This window comes from Oncorhynchus masou, chromosome 16, assembly GCF_036934945.1.
Source record: "Oncorhynchus masou masou isolate Uvic2021 chromosome 16, UVic_Omas_1.1, whole genome shotgun sequence".
Lineage (NCBI taxonomy): Eukaryota > Metazoa > Chordata > Actinopteri > Salmoniformes > Salmonidae > Oncorhynchus > Oncorhynchus masou.
Genome location: NC_088227.1, coordinates 21,686,474 through 21,714,185, shown reverse-complemented (window position 1 = coordinate 21,714,185; position 27,712 = coordinate 21,686,474). Strand labels below are relative to the sequence as shown.

The following is a 27,712-nucleotide window of genomic DNA, read 5'->3' as shown; positions in this document are numbered from 1 at the left end:
ACATTCTGGCACGGCCGCAGTCACAGCGAGGAGCAGCTTTGATCATTTAGCATTGTAAACTGCTCCATCGTCTAAGGCCTCAGGTAATACCCTGGTTTATTAGCTTATGAAGGGGTTGAAATCTTTATCTACAGTACTGGGCCCTCGAGCACTTTTGATGCCAGCGCTGAAGTATCTTTTTCGTAACGAGCTCAGTGTTTTCCTTATATTCAATTAACAGCGGCGGGCCGCCACAGCTAAATCGCTGCCGCCACTCAAAAGAAAAGTTTTTTCTATGTATTTTTTATTTTGTATTTTATTTTATGATAATAATTTCTGTGATGGTAAAATGTTTTCAGTGTAAACTTAAATGACTAAACCAGATGTAAACTATGTAAAAAGTTAAGGGAGCCTATATATATATTTTTTTATAAGATAATCTTTGAGAACTAACAATCACCAAAATAGAAACTAGACAGTCAAGGAGAATCTGTAAATTCCCAAAATGTCATGATTTTGTTAGAGTGTTTGATTCACTCAGATAGCAGAAGCCAGCATAATCATTTGCAAAATGTGTAGCACTGCAGAGAATTTGCTTTAAAACAGAGAACTCCAAGGGGAAACACTGGAACCTTTGAGCAGTTTGTATGTGCCCATTTGTGGCAGCTTGGAAGGAAGATATACTAGGCTGCTTAAAGTTTTTTTTAACAGTTGCCAAGTGTGTATCAAAATCAACAATCTCAATGCGCTTGTTGATGAATGTATTGAGAAAGTATGAGATAGTTGCCAATTGTTAGTCGGCAAGATGACTTTGAGTAAATTGAGTCATGTGTGACCTTCATGAAGGGCCTTGGATGTTTCAGACAAATGGAGCCCTGAGGTAAACTGATAGTCTAGATACCAGATGGCCCACAACATGCTGCCAGAGCTGCTCCTCTCTGCTTTGACATGTTCAAACCCACAAAGCATACAACCCGCTTCATGAATGATTCAACCCTAGCAGGAGATTTTTCACCTAACGCTCAGTCACAGCTTATTTCTGGCAGTGATCCCATCTGTGTTGGACACCTCACCGCTGACTCCATCATAGGCGGTGTAGTGAGTATATTTGTTCAGTAACGGATGCCCGAACTCTGAAACTCCCGGTCGGTCACTCTGATTGGAGTTTTCTTTTCCCTTATTGGGTTCCTTGCCGTCCTAGAGGTTTCATCAAAGGGCAGATGTAGGCTATTCATAGCTAGGGCAGCACTCTTCCCTATAATTCATTTTGGCTGTTGTTTTGTCTCATCTTTGGTCTATTGTGTTGGCAGTTCTGCTGGTGGTCCCTTATAAACAACTCTGAAAGGGGTTCCCCTCTCTCTCTCTATCTCTCTCTCTCTCTCTCTCTCTCTCTCTCTCTCTCTCTTTCCCTCTCTCTTTCTCTCTTTCTATCTTTCTCTCTCTCTTTCTCTCTTTCTCTCTCTCTCTCTCTCTTTCTCTCTTTCTCTCTCTCTTTCTCTCTTTCTCTCTCTCTCTGTCTGTCTGTCTGTCTGTCTGTCTTTCTGTCTGTCTGTCTGTCTGTCTGTCTGTCTGTCTGTCTGTCTGTCTGTCTGTCTGTCTGTCTGTCTGTCTGTCTGTCTGTCTGTCTGTCTGTCTGTCTGTCAGAGAGCCTGTGCCTCTGGTTTTAATGGGGTAATTGAAGTTAGAGGATGCCTGGTTCTGGTGTTGGGTGCCAGGAAGGACCAGCTCTGTGTCTCTGACCCCTCCAGTACAAAGGGACCTTCTCATCCTCCACTCTGAAAGCTGGGAAAAGTAAATATTTAGCAGGCTGCACAACAATGGCTGGCCCAGAGAGAGAATGAGACTTTCACCAGAACTCATGGCAGAGGGGGGGGGGGGACAAGTTGGCTATTTCTGGAGGAAGGTTTTTTGGGGGAAAGGAATCTCTCAAGCAGAAGTCTCATTTATAGGGCGAGGTTTTCACCATAACCCACAGCAGCCACTAAGGGGACTTTCTGTCTAAATATATATTTAAGATCTTTCACACTGTTTGAGCGATCAGACATCCTTTCTGTCAGCGCTCTCTCTCCTCTGTTTGGAAAACTCCATTATGGCACATCTTTCTTTCTACTGTTCTTTTACCCCCCTCTTTGACATTCTAACACTGACACAATTGTGTGTGTGTCTGTGTCTCTCTGTGTGTGTGTCTCTGTGTGTGTTTGTATTTATCTTTAAAAAAAGTAAAGTTACCAGCCTTCCTTTAGACACACTCTGGATTAGAGGTCGACCGATTAATCGGAATGGCCGATTAATTACGGCCGATTAATTACGGCCGATTTCAAGTTTTCATAACAATCGGAAGTCGGTATTTTTGGACTTTTTTTTTTTTTTAGCTTTATTTATCCTTTATTTAACTAGGCAAGTCAGTTAAGAACACATTCTTATTTTCAATGACTTCCTAGGAACGGTGGGTTAACTGCCTTGTTCAGGGGCAGAATGACAGATTTTTACCTTGTCAGCTCGGGGATTCAATCTTGCAACCTTACAGTTAACTAGTCCAACGCTCTAACCACCTGATTACATTGCACTCCACGAGGTGCCTGCCTGTTACGCGAATGCAGTAGAAGCCAAGGTAAGTTGCTAGCTAGCATTAAACTTCTCTTATAAAAAACAATCAATCAATCATAATCACTAGTTAACCACACATGGTTGATATTACTAGTTTATCTAGTGTGTCGTGCGTTGCATATTATCGATGCGGTGGGTATTCGCGAAAAAGGACTGTCTTGCTCCAATGTGTACCTAATCATAAACACCAATGCCTTTCTTAAAATCAATACACAAGTATATATTTTTTTAACCTGGCTCGTTGGGAACTCTGTGAAGACTATTTCTTCCTAACAAAGACAGCCAACTTTGCCAAAGGGGGATGATTTAACAAAAGCGCATTTGCGAAAAAAGCACAATCGTTGCACGACTGTACCTAACCATAAACATCAATGCCTTTCTTAAAATCAATACACAGAAGTATATATTTTTAAACCTGCATATTTTGCTAAAAGAAATCCAGGTTAGCAGGCAATTTTAACCAGGTGAAATTGTGTCATTGAGTCAGGGTATATGCAACAGTTTGGGCCGCCTAATTTGCCAGAATTTCACTTAATTATGACATAACATTGAAGGTTGTGCAATGTAACAGGAATATTTATACTTATGGATGCCACCTGTTAGATAAAATACGGAACGGTTCCGTATTTCACTGAACGAATAAATGTCTTGTTTTTGGGATGATAGTTTCCGGATTCGACCATATTCATGACCTAAGGCTCGTATTTATGTGTGTTATTATGTTATAATTAAGTCTATGATTTGATAGAGCAGTCTGACTGAGCGATGGTAGGCACCAGCAGGCTCGTAAGCATTCATTCAAACAGCACTTTAGTGCGTTTTTGCCAGCAGCTCGTCCCTGTGCTTCAAGCATTGAGCTGTTTATGACTTCAAGCCTATCAACTCCCGAGATTAGGCTGGTGTAACCGATGTGAAATAGCTAGCTAGTTAGCGGGGTGAGCGCTAATAGCGTGTCAAACGTCACTCGCTCTGAGACTTGTGGAGCGATGGGTAACGCTGCTTCGAGGGTGGCTGTTGTCGATGTGTTCCTGGTTCGAGTCCAGGTAGGGGCGAGGTGAGGGACGGAAGCTATACTGTTACACTGGCAATACTAAAGTGCCTATATGAACATCCAATAGTCAAAGGTAAATGAAATACAAATCGTATAGAGAGAAATAGTCCTATAATTCCTATAATAACTACAACCTAAAACTTCTTACTTGGGAATATTGAAGACTAAAAGGAACCACCAGCTTTCATATGTTCTCATGTTCTGAGCAAGGAACTTAAACGTTACCTTTTTTACATGACACATATTGCACTTTTACTTTCTTCTCCAACACTTTGTTTTTGCATTATTTAAACCAAATTGAACATGTTTCATTTTATTTGAGGCTAAATTGATTTTATTGATGTATTATATTAAGTTAAAATAAGTGTTCATTCAGTATTGTTGTAATTGTCATTATTACAAATACATTTTTCTTTAAATCGGCCGGTATCGGCTATTTTTGGTCCTTCAATAATCGGTATCGGTGTTGGAAAATAATAATCGGTCGACCTCTGCTCTGGATGTCCTTTCCCCCCCCCCTTCTCTCCTATGTTAGAATAGTTGTTAAGTTGTAAACCCTTGTACACTAGGCCTACATCACAATTAATGCCAACAATGAAAATGGGGGTTCCGCTGTCTTTAGGCTTCAGCCGGGTTCCATTGGAAAGGCCTTAAAGCAGGTCTTTGTCTCGCGTGCGCCATCAGTGTGACTGACATGAACAGCCCAGAAGACTGCGGGCGGCGTAGGGCTTAGTGTGCGAAGGTTGTACCCTGGCCAGGAGGAGAGGGAGCAAGCATGGGGCCCTATAATTCAGATCAACACAGTGATTTACTGTAACTCCTAAATCCTAATAATTTACTGCCATTATTACTCCTCCAAAGGTGTGAAGTTCTTCAACAAAACACATTGTGCCGGGGTGAATGGGCCTGACCCCTCATTCCAACCGTTTCCACTCCGAGAATCATTCTGGCTGGCACTGTTACGGCTTAGCGTTCACTGGCTGCCACTGCAGAAAGAGGTAGAGAGAGCCCAGTCCAGGGTCACTGAGCCTCTCAACACTGGGACAGCTTACTTCTACCACTGACACAGAGTGGGGGGAAAGTAGAAGGGACATTTTGCCATGGTGTAGATGGCAGTAAAAAGAAACTCTAGCAACAATTAAGAACACCCCCCACCCCACCCCACCGGGATGCTGGCCCATGTTGACTGCAAAGCTTCCCACAGTTGTGTTAAGTTGGCTGGATGTCCTTTGGGTGGTGGACCATTCTTGATACACACAGGGAATCTGTTGAGCATGAAAAACCCTGCAGCGTTGTAGTTCTTGACACAAACCAGGGCGCCTGGCACCTACCACCATAACCCTGTTCAATCTTTTGTCTTGCCCATTCACCCTCTGAATGGCACTCATACATAATCCATTTCTCAAGGCTTAAAAAGCCTTCTTTAAACTGTCTCCTCCATTCCGATTACACTGATTGAAGTGGATTTAACAAGTGACATCAATAAGAGATCATAGCTTTCACCTGGATTCACCTGGTCAGTCTATGTCGTGGAAAGAGCAGGTGTTCTTAATGTTTGTACACTCAGTGTATATAATTGCATCACTGAACGTTAATGTTAGGTTGTTAATGATGGATTGCATCATGGAACAGAGGACAAAGACCAGTCATCACTGGCTAGAATCCTCCAACACTCCTCTCCAAACAAGCAATTTCTTTGTTAGAATTCATAAGCATGAGCAGGAATCAACACTTCAAAGGGAAACGAATGGAACAAACAAACAGACAGGATGAATATGGAAAATAACATGCTGGCAATCTGTCTCTGTGTCGGGTTTTTAATTGGTGTGTTGTAATTAGTCCAGTTAAAGCTGTGTTGCTGGTCATGCTGCTCGAGCAGACTAATGGGCTGAGTATGGAGCTAAGTGGGTGCATGTCCACGGCTGTGCCTGCCAGCCAGCCAGTGGTTTATGAGCCACTCTCATTCACTTGTTCCTTAACACACTCCCTGCTTGATTATGGATGTGTAGCCTTGGTGTGTGTGTGAGTGTGTACGTACATGTGACACAAACCCGGGGAGGGAGGTATTGCGTTTATGAAAGGGAAAAAAGCATTTTGGGGGAGGCATGTTGACCCAAAGCATGATGTAATTCAATAATCCTGTCACTAATTTTCCCACTTCTTTTAATGGGCAGTAGTTTAATCCAGGTTCTGTAGTAAGGGCCCCATCATTTTCTCTGGGCGAGGAGTTTTTCCTGCTCCATCCATTTTACTGTCATATTTCACTGTTTATAAATATTTATGCACATAACAGCTAATAAAGTCAGGTCTGACTAGGAACTGGACGGCTTTCCAGTTTTAATTTTGAAGATAGTATATATTGTTGGTGGAGACGCCAAAAAGCTGTATCCACCCTTTTAATAAAAATAATAACAGCTTGTTTTCTCATGTAAAATGAAAATGTCAAACAGACCTTCACCCCTATAAGTATGCATATACATACTCTCTTACATACACAAACATACCCTCATATGTCCATGTCTGCTCCGTACCCTGATGCTGTGAAGTGGGTGGATGGATGGGCCGGGACATTCTATACAAACACAGGGAGTTGTGAGGAGACACCTGTAGCTCTCAAGCCTCTTTCTCCTCGGCTCCTGGTACAGTATCAGTGTCCTTTTGATGTACGATTTGTTATTGGTTTTGGGGCCCGGGGCAGCAACGTTTCAAATGTGTTAAGTGGATCGGCTGTCAGAAAGTTCCACAGCCATTCTTTGTGACTGATTCTTTTAGTATTATTTGTTTTTACTTTACGGATAGGGACTTTGAGATTAGCCCCCCCTTACCCACACTGCCCCCCTTCCCCCAGTGCACCTCTTCTATCACAGTGAAAAGACACACACACCCCATCCTCCACACCCGCAGTATCAGGGCCACATGTGAATGTGACAGACAGGAGTACACACATGTGAGTATTTACAGTCTACATTTGTCAAAGCGCACATTTATCATGTGGCCCACTCGGGTCAGTGCCGCGTTCCCATGTCTCTCTCCCTCTGCTGGTACTCAGCGCGACACCCAGCACCTGCACACCTGACACACACACACACCTGACACACACACACACACATTTTGCCTTACATTGATAAATGCACCCCTCACCGCAGAAATCACTCTGAGAACTCACAATCTATCCAGTCTGGTACAGGAGAACTCGATGGGCCTAACTTTTCTACAGTCATTTTGTTGTTTGGTCTTAAGATTGTAAGGGGAAGAATTTGAAAGGTTTGCTCCATCCAACTTGCGTCCCTAGCCATTCTCTACATATGGCAGGGATAAGCCTTAAAGAGAGAGAAGTGTTGTGCCCACAGGGCTGAAGTGATTTTTGTTTGGAACCACTTAATAAGATGTGTATTTTTTGTATTTTTTAATTTAACCTTTATTTAACTAGTCACTTAAGAACAAATTCTTATTTACAATGATGGCCTACCCCGGCCAAACCCGGACGATGCTGGGCCAATTGTGCGCCGCCCTTGTGCGCCGCCCTGAATGTGATACAGCCTGGATTCGAACCAGGGACTGTTGTACTGAGATGATGCGCCTTAGACCGCTGTGCCACTCGGGAGCCCTGAAATTGCTTATTTTGGCAAGAATGGTAAATAACCTCTTGTGCCTTTTAACCAATCATAAAGTGAACAGAACTGTCTTAGAGTGCCCGTACATTACACCAGTCCAAGACCAGCTTTTTACATTGGCTGCCATTCTTTACTAAACCCTCATATAACAAAGTATAGCTGGTTAGCTGCCAATAGCTAGCTGAACGCCATTACTCAGTCATTCTGGGAAAGGTTAATGCACTGTTCTGTACTGGTCTTGAGGTGTATAGAGTAGTATTACTTAGCTGTGAACAGATCTAATAACTGGGCACTGCACTTACCATGTAAAAACCAAAAAGAGAATGAGGTGGGAAAGGAAGAGAGATGTGAAAATCTTATTGTGTTAAAATGTCATCACTTTTCCATTTTTTTTCTGTTCTGGAGGAGCAGCTGCAGAGGCCTAAGCCCCGTCTCAGTGGTTTACCCCCTCCGCAGGGAGCATGACAGAGTCCAAATGCCAACTCTGCCCCAACCCTCCTAAAAAGAGAGAGACCCATTAGTAAGGCTAATACACATACGCACACACTCTAGCCCTCCCAAACCAGAGTCTCATTAGTGAGGCGAATTCACCCCAACCCGTCAGAAAGTCTGCTTGTCCTTGGGCCGCTGAGTGAGATGACACAGGATGAAGTCATTCCATTTATGTTGGCACAGAGACCGGGCTGATGCCACGCCTGCCAAGAGTTCTTGGACACGTCTCACGATGGTGAGAGGGACAGGAACCAAGAGGTTTGTGTCGCAGTACGTTGGACCCACGTCCAGCATTGCCTTTGTAAAGCCTGTGTTGAAAACCCCACTGAAATAAGTCAGGTGGTGACGTTGAAGAATGCATGTCGGTGAGAGTTGGGAGAGGTTCCTGTTCATGTCTCCTCTCAATAAAGCAACTTTATTACATGATTATTTTTGGATAATGTGTTTATTATCCATAATTCCATTCATTTTGTGCTCTCCCAGTATTTCTGAATGACAGTATTATGTCAGTGGTGTGTGATCTCACACCTAGACTGTTTTGCCACAGAAAATGTAGCGTCATGATTTTTCCTCTCTCTGTCCGGCACTGTGTGACATACCAACCGTGGAATCAGAGGGTCCCAGAGAAATTTGACATCCCCGTCCCAAAAGGTAGCCATCGGAGGCTGGATTTTGACAGACATCCCCCCACCCCCCTTCCTTCCCATCAGAAGCCGGAGAGGAGAGGAGCTGCCCTGTCCTGTGTTTGTAGAGCAGGGGCTAGGGGGAAGTTTGACTCTGGAAAGCTTTGGCTGTGTTTGGGCAATTCATCAAAGGCTCAGCCGACCTGATGAACAAACGCTAAATTTGGGCTCCTCAAAGAGTCTCTTTCCCATTACCCCCACAGGCCAACACCAGCCTCCTCCTTTTCCTTCCCCGTCGGCTCGGCTGGACTGCCCTGTCTGTCTCAGCCCTTCGTTAGCATCTCAGCAAGCCCAAGGTCAAACAACTACTCTTTCCTTCCACTGTCACTCTCATCTAGTGTCTGTAGTGCCAGCCTCAGTTTGTTAGTGCTCTGAGAGCCCCCTTCTCTGAGAGGCTAGACAGGGATTGAAACTGTCATTGACCAGAGGAGGAACTATACCACAGTGTCTCTTCTGGCACGGAATGTGTTTTTATGGATCATTAAAGGTGCTTAGGTGGTGGGCGTGGCAATGAGCGTCTGCATTTTAAGCCAATTTTCTACAATACTACAAATTTCTCCACGGAGCTGAGATGTATTGTTTTCAGTTTTAAATCTAATTTCCTGCAATTCTACACATTTTGCCATGCAGCTGAGAGAAAATGTTGCAGTTTTAAAGCTAATTTCCTGCGATTCTACATATTCTTTTTGGTTTTTATATTTTTTTAAATGATTTTTTATTTGATTGAATATCTGAAACATACAATATACTTTCAGTATATATGACACCATACCAGTCATCCAACAGACTCCCATTCAGAGCAACACACAGAATCATCCAGGGTCAATGCCCTGCTCAAGGGCACGTTGACAGATCTCCCACCAGGCCAAATAACGTGAACCCGAATCCCCCAAGATCCCCCCCACAGTTCCCCAATACCTGTCCATCAATCATTCGAGACCCCTCCCACAGTCCCCCCCCTCACAAGAAGAAAAATAAAAAATACAATTAATTCCATTCCCCACCCCCAAGAACCCTCCAATGCACCAACAACCAAGAGAATGAACTAAAGAGAAAAAATATGAAGACAGAAGAAAACAGCAAACAGCAAGGCAAAAAAAGAAAGAAAGATAATACATTTAAAACAAAGGAACATCAAGGACAACTAAAATCATAACAGCAATGCCAACTGTATATGTTTGTGTGCATGTCTGGCACTATTACATGTATGTGTGTGTGTTCTTGTATGCGTTTATTTGACTGAGAGTGTGTGTATATGCATGTGTACAAACACCTGCACGGCATCAGCCTCAGGCAAACCTGCATTAGCGGTAAAAACACTGCCCCTCAGTGTCATTCAAACGTACTATTTATTAAGTTTTATTTTGACTTTATTTTTGACTTTTATCTTTGACCATCATTCTATCTCCCGCACATCAACTCCACTCCCACTTGTCTCCAATTCCACATCCCAACCCTCAGCCCATCCCACCTATCTCTGCTGGCCACCCTCTTTGGATTTCTACACAACATATACAGACAGTGGGGCAAAAAAGTATTTAGTCAGCCACCAATTGTGCAAGTTCTCCCACTTAAAAAGATGAGAGAGGCCTGTAATTTTCATCATATGTACACTTCAACTATGACAGACAAAATAAAAATAAAAAAAACTAGAAAATCACATTTTAGGATTTGTAATGAATTTATTTGCAAATTATGGTGGAAAATAAGTATTTGGTTCATAACAAAAGTTTATCTCAATACTTTGTTATATACCCTTTGTTGGCAATGACAGAGGTCAAACTTTTCTGTAAGTCTTCACAAGGTTTTCACACACTGTTGCTGGTATTTTGGCCCATTCCTCAATGCAGATCTCCTCTAGAGCAGTGATGTTTTGGGGCTGTTGCTGGGCAACACGGACTTTCAACTCCCTCCAAAGATTTTCTATGGGGTTGAGATCTGGAGACTGGCTAGGCCACTCCAGGACCTTGAAATGCTTCTTACGAAGCCACTCCTTCGTTGCCCGGACGGTGTGTTTGGGATCATTGTCATGCTAAAAGACCCAGCCATGTTTCATCTTCAATGCCCTTGCTGATGGAAGGAGGTTTTCACTCAAAATCTCACGATACATGGCCCCATTCATTCTTTCCTTTACACGGATCAGTCGTGGTCCCTTTGCAGAAAAACAGCCCCAAAGCATGATGTTTCCACCCCCATGCTTCACAGTAGGTATGGTGTTCTTTGGATGCAAATCAACATTCTTTGTCCTCCAAACACGACGAGTTGAGCTTTTACCAAAAAGTTATATTTTGGTTTCATCTGACCATATGACATTCTCCCAATCTTCTTCTGGGTCATCTAAATGCTCTCCAGCAAACTTCAGACGGGCCTGGGCATGTACTGGCTTAAGCAGGGGAACACGTCTGGCACTGCAGGATTTGAATCCCTGGCGGCGTAGTGTGTTACTGATGGTAGGCTTTGTTACTTTGGTCCCAGCTCTCTGCAGGTCATTCACCAGGTCCCCCTGTGTGGTTCTGGGATTTTCGCTCACCGTTCTTGTGATCATTTTGACCCCACGGGGTGAGATCTTGCGTGGAGCCCCAGATCGAGGGAGAATATCAGTGGTCTTCCATTTCCTAATAATTGCTCCTTTGTTTCTGGTGTTCTTTGACAGCTCTTTGGTCTTGGCCATAGTAGAGTTTGGAGTGTGACTGTTTGAGGTTGTGGATATGTGTCTTTTTATACTGATAACAAGTTCAAACAGGTGCCATTAATACAGGTAACAAGTGGAGTACAGAGGAGCCTCTTAAAGAAGAAGTTACAGGTCTGTGAGAGCCAGAAATCTTGCTTGTTTGTAGGTGACCAAATACTTATTTTCCACCATAATTTGCAAATAAATTCATAAAAAATCCTACAATGTGATTTTCTGGATTTTCTTTCTCTCATTTTCTCTGTCATAGTTGAAGTGCACCTATGATGAAAATTACAGGCCTCTCATCTTTTTAAGTGGGAGAACTTGCACAATTGGTGGCTGACTAAATACTTTTTTGCCCCACTGTATCTTTCAACTATGCTGTGATGGTTAACGTACAATTTCAATCTATCTCATCGAGTAGAATCCACAGATTGTGAGTTGAAGATAAATACTTTTACTAAGAGTATTTGTATATTAGTAATTGACTGACCCGGTCTCTCCAGATCTCCTAACAGTACTATTTATAGGGTCAATTTTAGATCAATGCTATGCATTTTCAGCTATTCCTGAGACCAGAAACAGGCTACCTGAGGGCAATACCAAAATAAATTGTCTATTGATTCTGTATCCTCACAACAAAATTTGCAAAGCTTCAATGATTTTATGCCCCAAATATTCACTATTTTGTTGGTGACAAGAATTCTATATAATAATTTTAGCTTAAAAGCACGAAGTCTTGCGTTGTTTTATATGTCAACTCATACACCCTGTACCATGGAATCGGTACATCAAAAATCTCTTCCCAACTATTTTGCAATCTGTATGGCACAGTTGTCAACATCCTGGTCCTCAAATTAAACTGGTATACTTTCCTATTTATGCTATTTTTTTCCTCTGCCAGATTTGATCCTTTATATTGGGCAGACAGACCAGCTCCCTACCTCCTCCTGCTGCCACCTGACTCATACATTTTGGGGGTAATTCTGTAATCAATTGGTTGTACTCTTGGATTCAGCAGACCTTCCCGTACAATTCTGATAACTCCATGAAGGACATAACTCTACCATTCCAATTTACAATATATTTTAAGAACAAAATACCCTTTTCAAACATATTTCCCATAAATACAGGTATTTTATCAACCAGCACATTTGAGTTCAGCCATAATATTTGCTGTAATATTTGTTCTATCTTTTCAGGGGGAAATTGTAGCCAGCTCTGCAATGCTTGTTTGAAAAAGAGAGACACTTTGAAAAAAGTATCATTTTTAATGAGACATGGCAATCTGCACAATGGATGAGCTTTTTTTCTTAGTAATCTACTTGAGAACCATTTAGGGTTCAAGTAAAACTTTTGAATAAGTGAAGCTTTTAGAGAGAGGTTTAGTGCTTTTATATGTAATAATCTCAACCCACCCAATTCATACTCATTATACAGATAGGCACGTTTTTTTTGTTTGCTTTAGCGTCCCAGATAAATCAAAATATTTTTTTGCTCATATGATTTGAAAAACGAATCATCAGGAATAGGCAGCGCCATAAGTAAGTGAGTAAACTGAGATATGACTAAGGAGTTAATCAGGGCAATTCTTCCATGAATAGACAAATATTTACCTCTCCAAGGTTGCAGGATCTTGTCTATTTTAACAAGTTTTCTATTGAAATTCATTGTGGAGAGCTTATTTATATATGTTGTGATATGAATACCAAGTATGTCTACTTCACCATCAGCCCATTTTATAGGCAAACTGCAGGGTAATGTAAAGGTTTTTTAAAGATCCAATACGTAATATTGTACACTTATCGTAATTAGGTTTTAGTCCAGAGAGTACGGAAAAGTTATCACAATCTTCAATGCGATATTGCAGGGATCTATCTTGCGGACTTAATATAAAACTTGATTCATCGGCATACATAGACACCTTTGTTTTTAAGCCTTGGATTTCTAATCCTCTAATGTCCATATTCTGCCATAGAGCTGAGATTTTTAATGTTTTTATTTAAAGCTAGTTTCCTGGAATTCTATGCACTTTTGCCAAGGATAATGCTGTTTTGCTCAAACATAATATCAAAATGGATACTGCTAAATTGATTGTTTTGGGAGTTTTCAATTCTCCCTGACTGTCTAGCTGAATAATATAATAATATTTTTTTTTACACAACGCTGAGGTGGCCCGCCCAAGAATTACAATGGCAGAAAAATCCCTGCACTTGAGGAGAAGAGGAAGAAAAGGGATAGAGGTGGAGAGAGAGAGCGAGAGAAAGCCGAGGGTGCACTGCCACTCTATGTGAAAGGAGGACAAAGGTCCAGTCCAAAGCCCTGACACCATGTGAAATCCTTTGTAAAAACAACTGTAATTAGAGGGCAGAGCCTGCTTTTGTGCCAAAGGGCTTTGTGAGGGTGGTACTGGTGGGGTGGGAGGTTACTTCCCAGTCCAAGGCTGAAGAACAACCCTCTGTTAATTGGGTTCTAAGAATCCTTTCCCCTTGTCTTCTGAAACATACACATCTAGTTTTCTCTTTTTTTGGGGTGTGTGTTCTGGGATTGTCAAAGATATGGCCTAGCAATTCATTGTGACCAAAAATAAGTGCGTTCTTGATCATCCCGATAATAGGCCTATTCCATCCTTAGAGGACTTGAAAGGAAAGGACAAACCATTTATCAGCAAATGACAAAAATGTCACTCGTCTATCAGTCTGTCAAAGTGAGTATAGAACAGGTGCTTGTGATCTCATTTACACCTCCAAGCTGCCCATCAACACCTATAAGAGGAATGTAGATTAGCATTACGGCCATCCAGCTACACCACCCCGGTATCTCTTTAATTTCAAGGTTTCTCCAGCCTATTTTCATGTTTGTCTTCTCTTCTGGGACATGAAGCAGGTCACATGGCTACGGCATGTAGCTGGTTGTGGTTGCACTTTCTCCTGCTACTCCAGCAACTCCTTGCACTTGTTCTTTGGTCCCTTGAATCTCCAGCTAGACAATGAGGATAATTCAGCACAAAGGCTATTCTTCTAACTGTCTGTGGTCATAGGGAGAGGTGAAGCCTCAGTTAGTGTGTATGAAGTCTAGTGTACTTTAATAAACGTACAGATGTAGGCCCAACCTAGAGTGTTCTCTTTAGGCCTTGTCTAACTCTGGCAGTAAGTCCTGGCCATCCCTGCGGACTTGGGGAGTGTTAATCGGGTGGGAGATGTCCGTCCTCACTCATGGGGTGTCAGAGCTATTTGGTTTCCCTGGGTTTCCGAAACTTAGACTCACAGAAGCCACAGAGCAATGTCAGCAATGCTGCAAGATGAGAGTGATACTACTACTACCCCCCCATTACCACATGCAGGGGTAACTGTAATGCACAATGGGGTTGTAACATCATCTGACGGATGGTTCCTGCCTGATTTCAGCTTTCACGATTGCCTATTAGGTCACCGTAAATGTGCTTCCAAATCAAAACGAGTTGGATCATGTTTAATTTATAGCAGGAAACCTTTGTGCACTGCATGTTTTTTTCCTCTCAGCTGTTTGAAGTTTCTGTCCTTGGAATGTGCAAGAGGGAGCGGCTTTGGCTCTTTACTTTGGGCATTTGTGCTGCATTTTGTTTAAGCGTAGCCCTAAATGTATTCTGCATCTGTGCAAACCTGAACGTGTATCTTTTGAAAGGGATCCTTCAGTTGTCCTACAGTGTGTGATCAGTGCTGGGACCAGTATGCTTTGATTACAGCTTCATCCCGTTACTGTGCCCTTTGATGTGGTTTCCCAGCAGTCCAGGGCCGCAGTGGTCACCAGCCAGCCTCTTGTTATTTCAAAGGGGGCATCCTCACTGGACTCGGATGGCCTGGGCTGACCAGGCAGATGACCACCACAGGCATGGCTGGATACTGATACACCAGGCTTTAGTGTGATAATCCTAGCCACTCATGAGGTTTAATGGGGCTATAGGCTCTGCACTTCAACCATAAAGCCGTTTATTCACACTGAGCTAACTAGCCCCGTAATGCAGTGGTTCCCAAAATGTTTCACTCAGCCCCCCCCCCCTTCCAGCATTGGCGAACATCCCACGCCCCCCCCCCCTGCGCACAGCACTGTTCATGACACAAACTGTTCACACCCCTTGTTGATGGAGAGAATTTAGCAGGTTTAAAGCTTATTTTCTGTAACTCTACACATTTTTTTCATGGGGTGCAAAGAACATTTAGCAGTTTTAAAGCAAATTTTCATGCAATTTTATACAGTTTTCCACGTCTAATGTATATTCATGTGATATTTGAGTGACTAAAAAATTACAACAAAATCTATAGGCTAAAAAAAACAAAATAAAAAAACCTTACCTGACATGGGCTCGTTGATCTGGACATTTCTGACAGGTGATAAACAGCTCTCTAAGATATCCAATGACTGATATGACAAGAGGAAACTGATAATGCACTACCCGATTTCAAAATGAAATGAAAATGAAAACCTTGTGCATTCTACTATTACAATGTTCAAGAGTAAGTTCAAAGCCGGACTGAGGTCCCCCTGCGCCCCACAGTTTGGGAACCACTGCTGTAATGTGCACTCTACTGTATATGATTAGGTAATAATCATGTTTGGTCACACGCACAGGCTTTGTCGTCGAGTGAGACTTTATTGGTTCTATGTTATGTAATTTATTCAAATGGCTTGTTATTATTTTCTTTGTGTATACAGTAGCCTACATAATGTAGTGTAGGCCTAGTGTATTTTTGCTTTGCAAGTAGGCCTACATTAGGCTATATTGTTTTTGTTGGCTAGTAATCACTTAAACAGGGTGAGTGTTTATCGAAATATTTGTGTTGGATGTTCTGCTAGGTTAACATTAGTATTGCTCATTGAAACTACAGATGTACATAACAAACCACAATGTAGGCCTATACAGCAGTTCGGACTCATTGAAAAGTTGACCTGAAAGGTTGCTGCTGGTAAACGATGGTAAACACAACTGTTCTAAACAAAGAAATCCTAGGTACTTTCGTTGGAGCCAGCACCCTACTGCAGTGTATGATATGGTGTGCTGTATGAACTGAGTCCCGATACTGGCGGACAGCTGAAATTAAAGCCAGGTATAGCCTCTCCCTTTCCATGATTCCATGTGAGGAAGAACCCCCCCCCCCCGCTGAGCAGAATGCTCTGAGCACAGAGAGTGTCCAAAGATTTTCCAACAGTCCGGGAGACGAGCTCTTTCCGTTTTTCATCTTTTCAATGTGGGAAAGATTGGGATATTGCATGGTGGTGTAATGGAGACATGCAACATGGGCACAAAAATGTTCTTGAAATAGTCCAAAGGATATGGTAAACATTTTATTGTGTGGCGGAGGCCCAACTGTTGGTAGGGTATGGTTTTATCAGGAAGTCCACAGTGTGTTTTGAATCAAACCACAGTTATTTCAAGGGAATGGGCAGGGCAGAGAGGTCTGACCTAAAGGGAGGTCTGAGCTAAAGGGGAGTATATTTTAGGGAGTTATTACATTATAGAACCCAGCCAAAGGACGGAACACAGCTGGACTGTAATCTTTAATTTGGTGTAGGCCATGACGTGGGTGGGGTCATAATGAAGTGGTTTGGGGTAAAACAAAAAGGTGTATTGATACCAAAACCGTGATTATTTCACAACTTGACAGCTGATTTTTTTTGGTCAGTTTCATTTGTAAACTTGGTGTTAGGTCATTATTCTCTCTTACACATCCCTCTGGCTGGAAATCCGCGTTATAATGCGCTTGACATTTAAAATAATAATTTCCAATTGAGCCGACATACAGTATGCAGCGTTTATCTTGAATGCAGATAGGCGACAAAGCGCGACCGGATTGAATCCTGGCCTTAGAAACCTCTCAATAATAGTCGGTGATTGTCTGAATAACATCCTAAAATAAGCAGGTCAGAAGATTTTCATTTTCCTGTTGTGATTATGAAATAAATCAGACTCATAGTACATTGTTTCTAGTCTAGTTTGTTTGGCTGTTTACTAGCTAGTAGCCTCGTCGAAAAACTACGTGATTTTGAAGGTATGGCAACGCGAGACACATGCCGCATTCAAAATAACTGAGAACTCGGAAATAAGAACTGGGAAATCTCCGACTTCCTACTTCGGTGCATTTGAAATAACTGGGAACTCGGAAAAAAGGAGCTGAGACTGAGAAAATCGATTATAACGGTAATCAAACTCGGGAGTTTCAACTCGGGCATCTTTCTTGAGCTCCGACTTTCCGACCTGAAGATCATTGACGTCATGATTTGACCTCATATTTTTCTGAGTCCCCAGTTGTTTTGAACGCGGCATAACTTGCTCGTGAGGGTAATACTACTTCTGATGATGATGATGAGGATGATGATGGACCTCTGTTTCTCCAGCTGCTGTGTGCTGCAGAGGCCTTGATTGGGTTAAAAGTCGACAAGCATCATCATGAACATCCTATCAGTGGGCTAGTGCGCAGTCCCACACCCAGACCACCGCCTGCGTTTACGGAGACAGGGTGCATGTATGTGTCATTCCGGCAGACCGCTTCTCAGTGAGAAACGACCTTCTTTCGTCGCGACGTGTTCCTCTCTTTTTGAGTGTTTTGTTAAACTAGTGGTGGATACTGTAAACGTAATCCGTTTTCGGTTAATACATTCAATCTAGGCGAGCACGAACGAAACGCAAGCATCCAGAGCTTGAACACTTCGATAAGGTACCGTATTAAAAATGCATTAAATGTGTGCTGTGCATTGATCCTCTGAAAAATACTGTTTTAAAACCCATAATCTTAATGGTTTATAAATGTATATTTGTGTCTGTTGTTCCAACTGTTTTGGCTACTAAAGTGGGAGTTTAGGATACGATGTAGATAGCGGATTCCTTCTCCGCTGTTACAAGGTACTGGAACGAAATAATGAAAAGTGATGTTTCGCTGAATGGGATGCACCGGTCTTTTGCTGAACGCTGGTGTAGATTCCTATCGGAATGTTTTTAGCCTCATGTAATCTACATAACTTTAGTTGATCAACATTATATTTGGTAGGCTAATATGGACATACTTCGACAAAACAGAGAAACTTCTTCAGTGTGACAACAGCTTAGTTAGAACGTTAGTGGTCACTCAGCCTACCTTTAAAGTTGAAACAAAACTACATTTACTCAAATTATTAAATATGGTTTCATATCTCATAGTGAAGCAACATTATAGTTTATTTTCTTATTTAATCATAATGCTCTCTCTGGAGCAATGCATTGTAATACATTATGGCTAATGTATAAAATAGAAAGAAAAAAAATATGCTGCTTGTCTTCATTTCAGCTTCACATTGATTGGTCAAGGCATGATGACGGTATGACACCAAACCAGCTTATTTACCTATTTAACTTGATACAATGCAGTAGCCTTGAGCGAGAACGCCATATAGGTATGTAAAACCCAGCTGTGGAACTGGGCCAAAGTTTCAGGCTTGTCATAAGCTTCTCAGACACTATTAGAATATGAATGTCAAAGTCCTCATAGTCCTCTCGGGCATGTACTCGTAGTTTCCAGGATACATTCTGTTATTAGGCGGAAGTTATTAACAGTCTTGACTGAGTCCTCTTATTAATGATTGTCCTATTAGCGGTAAATAAAGGAATGAGGTACTTTGCCTCCTGCTGCGTACCTCGTAGTTGCACAGATTCACCCCAAATTAATCACAAACTCAACACGAATGCAGAAAAATGCATCCGTTAATTCTAAATCTTTGCAGTTTCCACAAACCTCATTGTGTCGGTCGTTAGCATAATGTGACCGTCAATTCTTCAAACCAAAATGTGTAACATACCAGTGCTTGCAGATACACACAAAAAAAAAAATATATATAAATAGTTTATTCATTAAATAATTGTTAAGGACATGTCCTCAGTTTTCTTTTTTAGGACAGTCGTTCCACACTGTAATCTGTCCGTTGTTTCCTGAGGGCCACAGACCCCTGTTTGTGTCAGACTACAGACTGGCCTAGATGTCTCTTCTGGATTTCAGCGCTCAGTATTGGAGCCCACACAGCCATCTAAATTCCTGTGGCCGTGGAGCAATGTTGAAGGAAGATGTGTACAGGTAGAGGGATGCAACTGATTTCTTTTAGCCAAGCATAGTCATGTTTTTCATATCACAAAGGTCCAGACTACTCTCTTAAGTCTCTTTTTCATACTTAATCATTTCATTGCCACCTTTCAGCTTTTCTATCATTGTTGGTAAACTAGAAACGTAATCTTCATTTCCCCTGCACTGCCTGCTATTCGGAGCCCTTCAGACAGAGCGAGATTGAAGTCCCCCCCCCCCCCATTCCCACAGCTCTGACCTGACTGGGCTGTCAGTCTCATGTTACCCCCTACCTTATTCATGTTGAGGCATCGCAGAACAGTCATTCACATTCACTGCATCATGGCTGTTTCCCTGCATGGAGAAAAGGTTTTCCTAGAAGGCTATATTATATATCTTAATGGGTGTCGGTTGAACACAAACACATCCAGCTTAGTTTGGCGTCAATATATTTGATGTAGCCTACGATTGTGTGTGTGTGTACTGTGTTCATATGCGATCACATGGAGCCAAGCCGAGCTTGGAGGAATGGGACCGTAGTGAGTTTGAGGGAACGTAATTTGCAAGAAGCTGTGTCATGTGTAAAGTTTGTCTTGACAGATGTGAATATTTTTTAATGCAAAATCTCTACAAGGTTCGGTAAAGAAAGTAGCCTTTAAAAAAGTTGCATAGTTTATTAAATAGGAAAATAAAGAAGAATAGAAGCCACATTCAGTAGATTTGTTTTTTAAGGCAATATTTATGCGTTATGATATGGTAGTAATAATGTGTTGTGATGTACAGGGGGATTTTCTGCAGTACATTTCCATATCTATCTCTCGGTCCTAGGCGTGATGTGGATGAAGTAGACCGTACTGTGTGGGAACTAGTGAGAAGTAGTTTTTTTCTCCCCACCTCAGCCATAAGTTATTGTAGGGAGACGAGGTTCTCTCAGGGACTCCCAGTCACATTAGACTGTGAGAGATTTATTTATCTTATTTTTTTATTTTACCTTTATTTAACCAGGCAAGTCAGTTAAGAACACATTCTTATTTTCAATGACGGCCTGGGAACAGTGGGTTAACTGCCTGTTCAGGGGCAGAACGACAGATTTGTACCTTGTCAGCTCGGGGGTTTGAACTCGCAACCTTCCGGTTACTAGTCCAACGCTCTAACCACTAGGCAACCCTGGGTTCACTTCAAGTCTGTTTCAGCGGGGGTTGGTGTTTTGCAACCTTCCAACTTAACAACCAACCACAACCGTGCATTACCTGTGAAAGGCAATTCACTACTTTTTTTATGTGTGTCAAGCCATATCATGGCAAAAACATATTTTTTATTTTTTATTTTATCTCACTCCAAAATGTCCCAGCTGAAGTCATTTTATGTTACACATAGCCTGAAAGTGCTCTTTAATAAGAGTCATAGGGGCTGAAATTCTAGCAACATGAACACTTGAAGACCTCTGTTTAATCTTATTCTGTCGGAAATATTTTATACTTTCCATAATGTAGAAATAGCCTATCTCATACTCCAATTCATACCCTATCGTATCGTATTCATACATTATAAATCACACTATTTAGACAAAAATGGCAGTGAGGAAGGTGGAGAAATATGGTAAAGTGACTGACTAATATTTCACATTTAGCTTTAATTCAGAAAATCAATGAGGATTGATCACTAATTAACTTTGCGTTGCTTGTTCCCAGTCTCCTGGCCTAGAAAGAACAAGTTAATTATCTGTTTTCCTGACTGGTCATTGCATTCTGTTTTGATCTGAGTTTTGAGTGTGAACCCTTGCACTGTTTACTGTCTCATTCTCTCCCCTTCGCCCACGCTACTCCCTGGCTCCAGGCCTCCTTTCCTCTCGTTGCCCCATTCAGCTCAGCTCACCAGCTCTGTGTGAATAGAGTCAATGTTCATCTGAATGTCAACATGACTAGCTACAGTTAAGAGCTAACTATTGGCCTGTCTGCTTTACCTCCCCTTTTCCGTTTATGTTCTGCAGAGGAGTGGCAAACCCTGCGCCAGGCCAGCAGGAGGAGGACGATGGCCCTGAGTGACGCCAATGGTGACCTCCTGCTCCTCAGCAATGGCAGCCTGTCACCCAGCGTCACCACGACGGCCAGCGGCCCAGAGGCCAGTGCGAGCCTCAGCAGCACGGAAAGAAGGGACGTCAGCGTTGTATCCACACCCAGAACACAGCGGAGGCAGAGGCACCAACCAAGGCCAACACCACCGCACAAGGAGCTGCAGCAGAGATCCAGAGTGAGTCAGAATGGAAGCATCATCAAGCAGAACGGTTCCCTAAGGGCCCCTTCCTCTTCCTCCACCTCATCACACCTCACAGACTCTCAAAGGTTGTCCAAGCTCCTGCCCTCCACAACCTCCTTCCCCTCTACTCCTCCGCTGTCTCCACCTCCCCCGTGCTGCCACCGCTGCCCATTCCATCCCCCCCTGTGCTGCCACGGCAACCAGCAGGAGTGCCACATCTTCCAGACCCATGCCCCTGCCCTGCCCCTTCACCCGGGCTCCTGCTGCCTGCAGGCCTCTCCTCCATCCCTTTGTTTACACCACCGCTGGCAGGAGCACCTCCAGAACCAGCCCAATGTGGCTGGCCTCAGGTACGTGTGTGATGACTGTGTGTTTCTGTGTGTACGCCGGTTCGTGCTTCTCTCTGCAACGGGGTGGCCTTAGGCATATCTCTATTACCCTGCCTCTCCAACAGAAGCCCTTTCATTGCGTTTCCTTGCCAAATGGCTGCTGACTGAATGCTTACTAACATATCACAGTATTTAGGGATAATGTTAGGGGTGCTATGTAGTACCATTATGTACATGGCTGTTTAAGAATATGTACATGCATGTAACTGTAGCCTTGCCTTTTCCCACAGTTATGCCCCAGAGGAATGTTTTTTGAGTCTGTTTATGTAGGGTAGGTTTTAAGTTCTGATAGTGTGATATCTGAAACATTTTCGACATTTGACATGGTTAAATAGTACTTTTGCATTACACCATGTCAGTCATGTAACTGCTTGCATGCTACAGAATTGGACCTTGTATTGAGAAATCATAGTTAGAACTGCCCTTTTCTCCTAACACATATCTACATTCAGCTCTATAATCCCTCTGCCTGCCTGTTGACTCATTCCTGATTGTTCTGCTGTGTGGAGGTCAAGGTGATTTCCTAGGGAGATAACCTGTGGTCCCAGGGGTGCCAACCCAGCAGATGCAGGGAGGAGGAGGGGTCAGCCAGCCAGGCACCCAGGTAGCACAATACCAGCCCCAGAGCCACCCCCTCTGCACCCCCAACCCCAATAAAAGAGAGCTTTGAGAGCCCCAGGGGCTGCAGGGCCGCTGTCCCTCCTCAGGCCCCAGCCTGTCCCGTCAATCCACAGGGACTGTCCCCCTGGCCTCTCCCAAGCCTCCCCTCACTCATCAGCATTGAGGCTCTTCTAGGTCAGGTGCTGATGGTTTCATGGTCTGGCTGTCCTCTTTCCCAGGCAAACACAATGCAGACAGTACCAACACACAGCTCAGCCAGACGAGATAATCTCTACAAGTATGTCTGGCCGGGGACAGAGGTTTCCTCCGTGTGGCTTCTCCCTGATGTCATAACTCAAATCATTTTGCGTAACTGCCATTTCCTGCAATCTAGAACACAAAAATAGCCATTAGGGTGTGGTGTCTGGCCTTAAATTATAACAAATAAAGTTTTTAAAATATACACATATACTACTGTTCAAAAGCTTGGGGTCCCTTAGAAATGTCCTTGTTTTTGAAAGAGAAGCACATTTTACGTCCATTAAAATAACATCAAATTAATCAGAAATGCAGTGCAGACATTAATGTTGTAAATGACTGTTGTAGCTAGAAACGGCAGATTTTTTAAAATGGAATATCTACATAGGTGTACAGTGGCCCATTATCAGCAACCATCACTCCTGTGTTCCAATGGCATGTTGTGTTAGCTAATCCAAATGTATAATTTTAAAAGGCTAGTTGATCATTAGAAAACCCTTTTGCAATTATGTTAGTACAGCTGAAAATTGTTGTTCTGATTAAAGAAGTAATAAAACTGGCCTTTAGACTAGTTGAGTATCTGGAGCATCAGCATTTGTGGGTTCGATTACAGACTCAAAATGGTCAGAAACAAAGAACTTTCTTCTGGAACTTGTCAGACTATTCTTGTTCTGAGAAATGAATGCTATTCCATGCGAGAAAATGCCCCAAAAATCGAAGATCTCGTACAACGCTGTGTACTACTCCCTTCACAAAACAGCTCAAACTTGCTCTAACCAGAATAGAAAGAGGAGTGGGAGGCCCCGGTGCACAACTGAGTAAGAGGACAAGTACATTAGAGTGTCTAGTCTGAGAAACAGACGCCTCACAAGTCCTCAACTGGCAGCTTCATTAAATAGTACCCACAAAACACCAGTCTCAATGTCAACAGTGAAGAGGCGACTCCGGGATGTTGTCCTTCATGGTCTGAGAGCCTTTAGGTGCTTTTTTGGCAAACTCCAAGTGGGCTGTCATGTGCCTGATTGGTGGAGTGCTGCAGAGATGGTTGTCCTTCTGGAAGATTCTCCCATCTCCACAGAGGAACTCTGAAGCTCTGTCAGAGTGACCATCCGGTACTTGGTTACCTCCCTGACCAGGCTCTTCTTCCCCGATTGCTCAGTTTGGCCGTGCAGCTAGCTCTAGGAAGAGTCTTCCATTTAAGAATTATAAAGGCCACTGTGTTCTTTGTGACAGACAATGCTGCAGAAATGTTTTGGTACCTTTTCCCAGATCTGAGCCTTTACACAATTTTGTCTCGGAGCTCTATGGACAATTCCTTTGTCCTCATGGCTTGGTTTTTGCTCTGACATGAACTGTCAACTGTGGTATGGGACCTTATATAGACAGGTGTGTACCTTTCCAAATCATGTCCAATCAATACAATTTTCCACAGGTGGACTCTAATCAAGTTGTAGAAACATCTCAAGGATGATCAATGGAAACAGGATGCAACTGAGCTCAATTTCGAGTCCCGTAGCAAATGAGAATTTGGTTTGGTCCCCCCAAAAAGTGACATATTGCAGCTTTAAGTTTACGTAGTGGCTAGTCACCAAGGTGGTGCAGCACCTCTCTCACTTTCTTTGGGGGAGAACTGCCACGTTTGTTGTCAAACATTTTTTTAAGCGAGACGCATTTAGCAAGTCGTTTTCCCCGCCTTCCTGCAAACCACAGACTGAAATATATTTTACACGGGAGCCATTTAATGCTTTCCTTAATCATTTAACTTACTTTGTGCATTTTGTTATTTATCTCCAACTCCACAGCATACAAAATAAAATATCAATATTGCAGTTACTCATGTCAGCTCCTCTTTATGGTAGCAAGTAGTTACGGGGAGGTTCATTTGTGTAAAACTATATTTTTGCTTACATCTTTTCGCATGGAAATTTCCTACCGAATTGAGTTAGATCCCTGTAACTTCATTAGAGAAATGTCTTCTGTGGCTGTGAGAGATTAGGTATATACTCGTATCAGGTGCCGCTGTGCGCACAGCAAGCTCCATCCACGCACATTAGGCAGTTGGGTGGGCAAGGTGTGGCAAAGGATATCATTGCTGCCATTTGGATGCATTCGCTGGCATCTGTGGCTTTCTTAAAAAAATGATATATTCTGTGTCTGAATAAAGAGCTGATGTTCCTCAGTCGCTGTATTTAGTAAATAGGTCCCTCTTGTTCTGTGATGACAGGTTTGAATTACAGGCTCGACGTTGAGTTCCTCTCAGTTCCAATCCCCTGTACAGTAGTATTGTGTCTCCAGATAAGAGGGAAGGATAAGCCTTGCTGTCTGGTACACAGTCTCCGAGTCCCTGACTGGCCCCAGACGTTCAGGGCTTTGGGCCTCTCCTTTTACCCTCGTGTTGGAGCACAGTGCGCCACAGAATCCCTCCTCGCATGGAGGGAGAGGCTTTTTAATGCCTCGGTAATTTGAGGGTACGCAGTCAGACAAGATCGTGTCAAATATCAATTTGATCTCAAAGGCTGTGATCCGTGAGATTAGGCAGGGGATTACATGTATGATTACAGCACTTGGCTGTTACACCCTGCTTTATAGAGGCCCCTTCCTCCTCCCCCTCCCGATAAGGTTGCACAGGAGTTTCTTCCTCAGGCATTTCAGGCCTTTGTGTGCTTGTCCAAGAACTATACATTTAGGAACGACAGCATATAACTCCTCTTGAGAATACATGGAAAGTATTAATCCACCCATTGTAAGATTATAGTCTCTCTTTCTGTGTGTATGTGTTTTACTCTGAGAAGTAAATGGACTTATCCTTGAATGTCATGACCAAAATCCACTATTAAGGAGAAGGCCAGCTCAGCAGATCTGTTGAGTAGATGAAGGATCTCTCTGTCTGGGTCTGGGAAATGCATTAAGATTGGCAGTGTCTGAATGGTAAGATTATCCTTCATGGTGACTTAGTTTTTTTTTTATGATTTGAGGATCAGGGGGAAACAGTCAGAGCAGAGGATGAGTCTGAGTCTGTGAACTTGAAGTCAGTCAGTCAGGCGTTTGCCTGCAGTTAGCCTCATCTCAATAGGTTTTCAGGCGTTGGTTTCTTCCAAGCCTGTAATTGTCTTGATAGAACACTCTCAAGGCACCTTTCAGCTCCTGCTGGTCTCCCAGAGAGAGAGAGAGTGAGAGAGCTGCGTCAACCTGTGCTGCCGAGACTGGCTTGACCTTCCAAGGCTGAACAACCCCCAAAGAGCCCGCTGACACTGAACTATTCAGGGTCATGTCATGTTTGTAACCTCTTCCTTCACACTCCACTCACCCGGGGAGTGGTTTTGCCCGTTCGTTGCTTCCTGCTACAGTACATTCATGTTATTGTAGCGGCCACAAGTTTGGATTGGTTTCATACTTTCTCAGATAGCCGGCATATTTTTATTATCTCACGCGTGTTTGATTTTGTACCAAGTACCATTTTTTTTGTTTCCATGGTGTGCAGAAAAACATATAAAACATGACACCTCATCCAGCTGGAATGTTTCATCATATTGGATGAATTAAAACATTTCTAGCAGTTGAATATGTGATTATGACTATGGGCCATATATGTAAACACGCAGAAAATCCTTGATATGAATGCATAGACCCTCTTTAAAAAAAATCATGCCTCAGATAACTTTCACCCAGGGGGAGATCATTTTTGGAGACATTAACTAATATGCCAAGCTGTCTGACAGCTGCAAGTCCTGACCAGCCAGGCGGCCTGAAATTGATCTTTGTGCTATGGATTTCAGGGTGTCAGTTTGACAAGGCTTTGCACATTATAAAGAATAACAACTGTTTGCTATGCCTGCTGCGGTCTGAGGGAGCCTGGAGTCCTGGACCTCGATGTGAACCCCTGTGAAGTAGCGGCAGGGCTCTTCACGCTACCGTTTTATCCATTTGGCCCATTAACCACTGTACAGAGACATCCATCACGCCCAGCCTCAGCCTTGACTTATGAAGAAGCACCCTGGTGTCTCTGGGGAGATCAGGGGAAAGGAGAGATGAGCACTGCCTTCCCCAGAAAGATGAGGGAAGGAGGGAGGGAACCACCCAGTTTGCTTCCAGAGCCTTCCATTGGCTTCTTAGAACAGGCCTGCATCTATGTGGAGTGAGTTAAGCCCACAGATAGGTCAACACTACCCTGTTTCTGCCCTCAGGGTTGCTATGTTGTACATAGTGTTTTTACCTCATGCATACAGTGGGGCAAAAAAGTTTTTAGTAAGCCACCAATTGTGCAAGTTCTCCTACTTAAAAAGATGAGAGGCCTGTAATTTTCATCATAGGTACACTTCAACTATGACAGACAAAATGAGAAAAAAAATCCAGAAAATCACGTCGGATTTTTAATGAATTTATTTGCAAATTATGGTGGAAAATAAGTATTTGGTCACCTACAAACAAGCAAGATTTCTGGCTCTCACAGACCTGTAACTTCTTCTTTAAGAGGCTCCTCTGTCCTCCACTCGTTACCTGTATTAATGGCACCTGTTTGAACTTGTTATCAGTTTAAAAGACACCTGTCCACAACCTCAAACATTCACACTCCAAACTCCACTATGGCCAAGACCAAAGAGCTGTGAAAGAACACCAGAAACAAAATTGTAGACCTGCACCAGGCTGGGAAGACTGAATCTGCAATAGGTAAGCAGCTTGGTTTGAAGAAATCAACTGTGGGAGCAATTATTAGGAAATGGAAGACATACAAGACCACTGATAATCTCCCTCGATCGTGTGCTCCACGCAAGATCTCACCCCGTGGGGTCAAAATGATCACAAGAACGGTGAGCGAAAATCCCAGAACCACACGGGGGGACCTAGTGAATGACCTGCAGAGAGCTGGGACCAAAGTAACAAAGGCTACCATCAGTAGCACACTACGCCGCCAGGGACTCAAATCCTGCAGTGCCAGACGTGTCCCCCTGCTTAAGCCAGTACATGTCCAGGCCCGTCTGAAGTTTGCTAGAGAGCATTTGGATGATCCAGAAGAAGATTGGGAGAATGTCATATGGTCAGATGAAACCA

The 27,712-nt window shown here is 43.0% G+C and overlaps 1 protein-coding gene across 3 annotated transcripts in view; it reads left to right on the top strand.

Moving 5' to 3' along the window:
• disp1 (dispatched homolog 1 (Drosophila)) overlaps nucleotides 1-27,712 on the top strand; it is a 72,880-nt gene that overhangs the window by 25,582 nt on the left and 19,586 nt on the right. Inside the window, exons 1-3 of one of the 3 annotated variants that reach the window (XM_064991148.1) lie at nucleotides 17,485-17,789; nucleotides 19,101-19,175; nucleotides 21,151-21,766. In XM_064991148.1, the coding sequence (XP_064847220.1) occupies nucleotides 19,166-19,175; nucleotides 21,151-21,766 (626 nt within the window). In that variant the 5' untranslated portion in view covers nucleotides 17,485-17,789; nucleotides 19,101-19,165. Of the gene's footprint in view, nucleotides 1-17,484; nucleotides 17,790-19,100; nucleotides 19,176-21,150; nucleotides 21,767-27,712 lie in introns of those variants that run through there. The other 2 variants (XM_064991149.1, XM_064991150.1) reach the window with 2 other exon arrangements.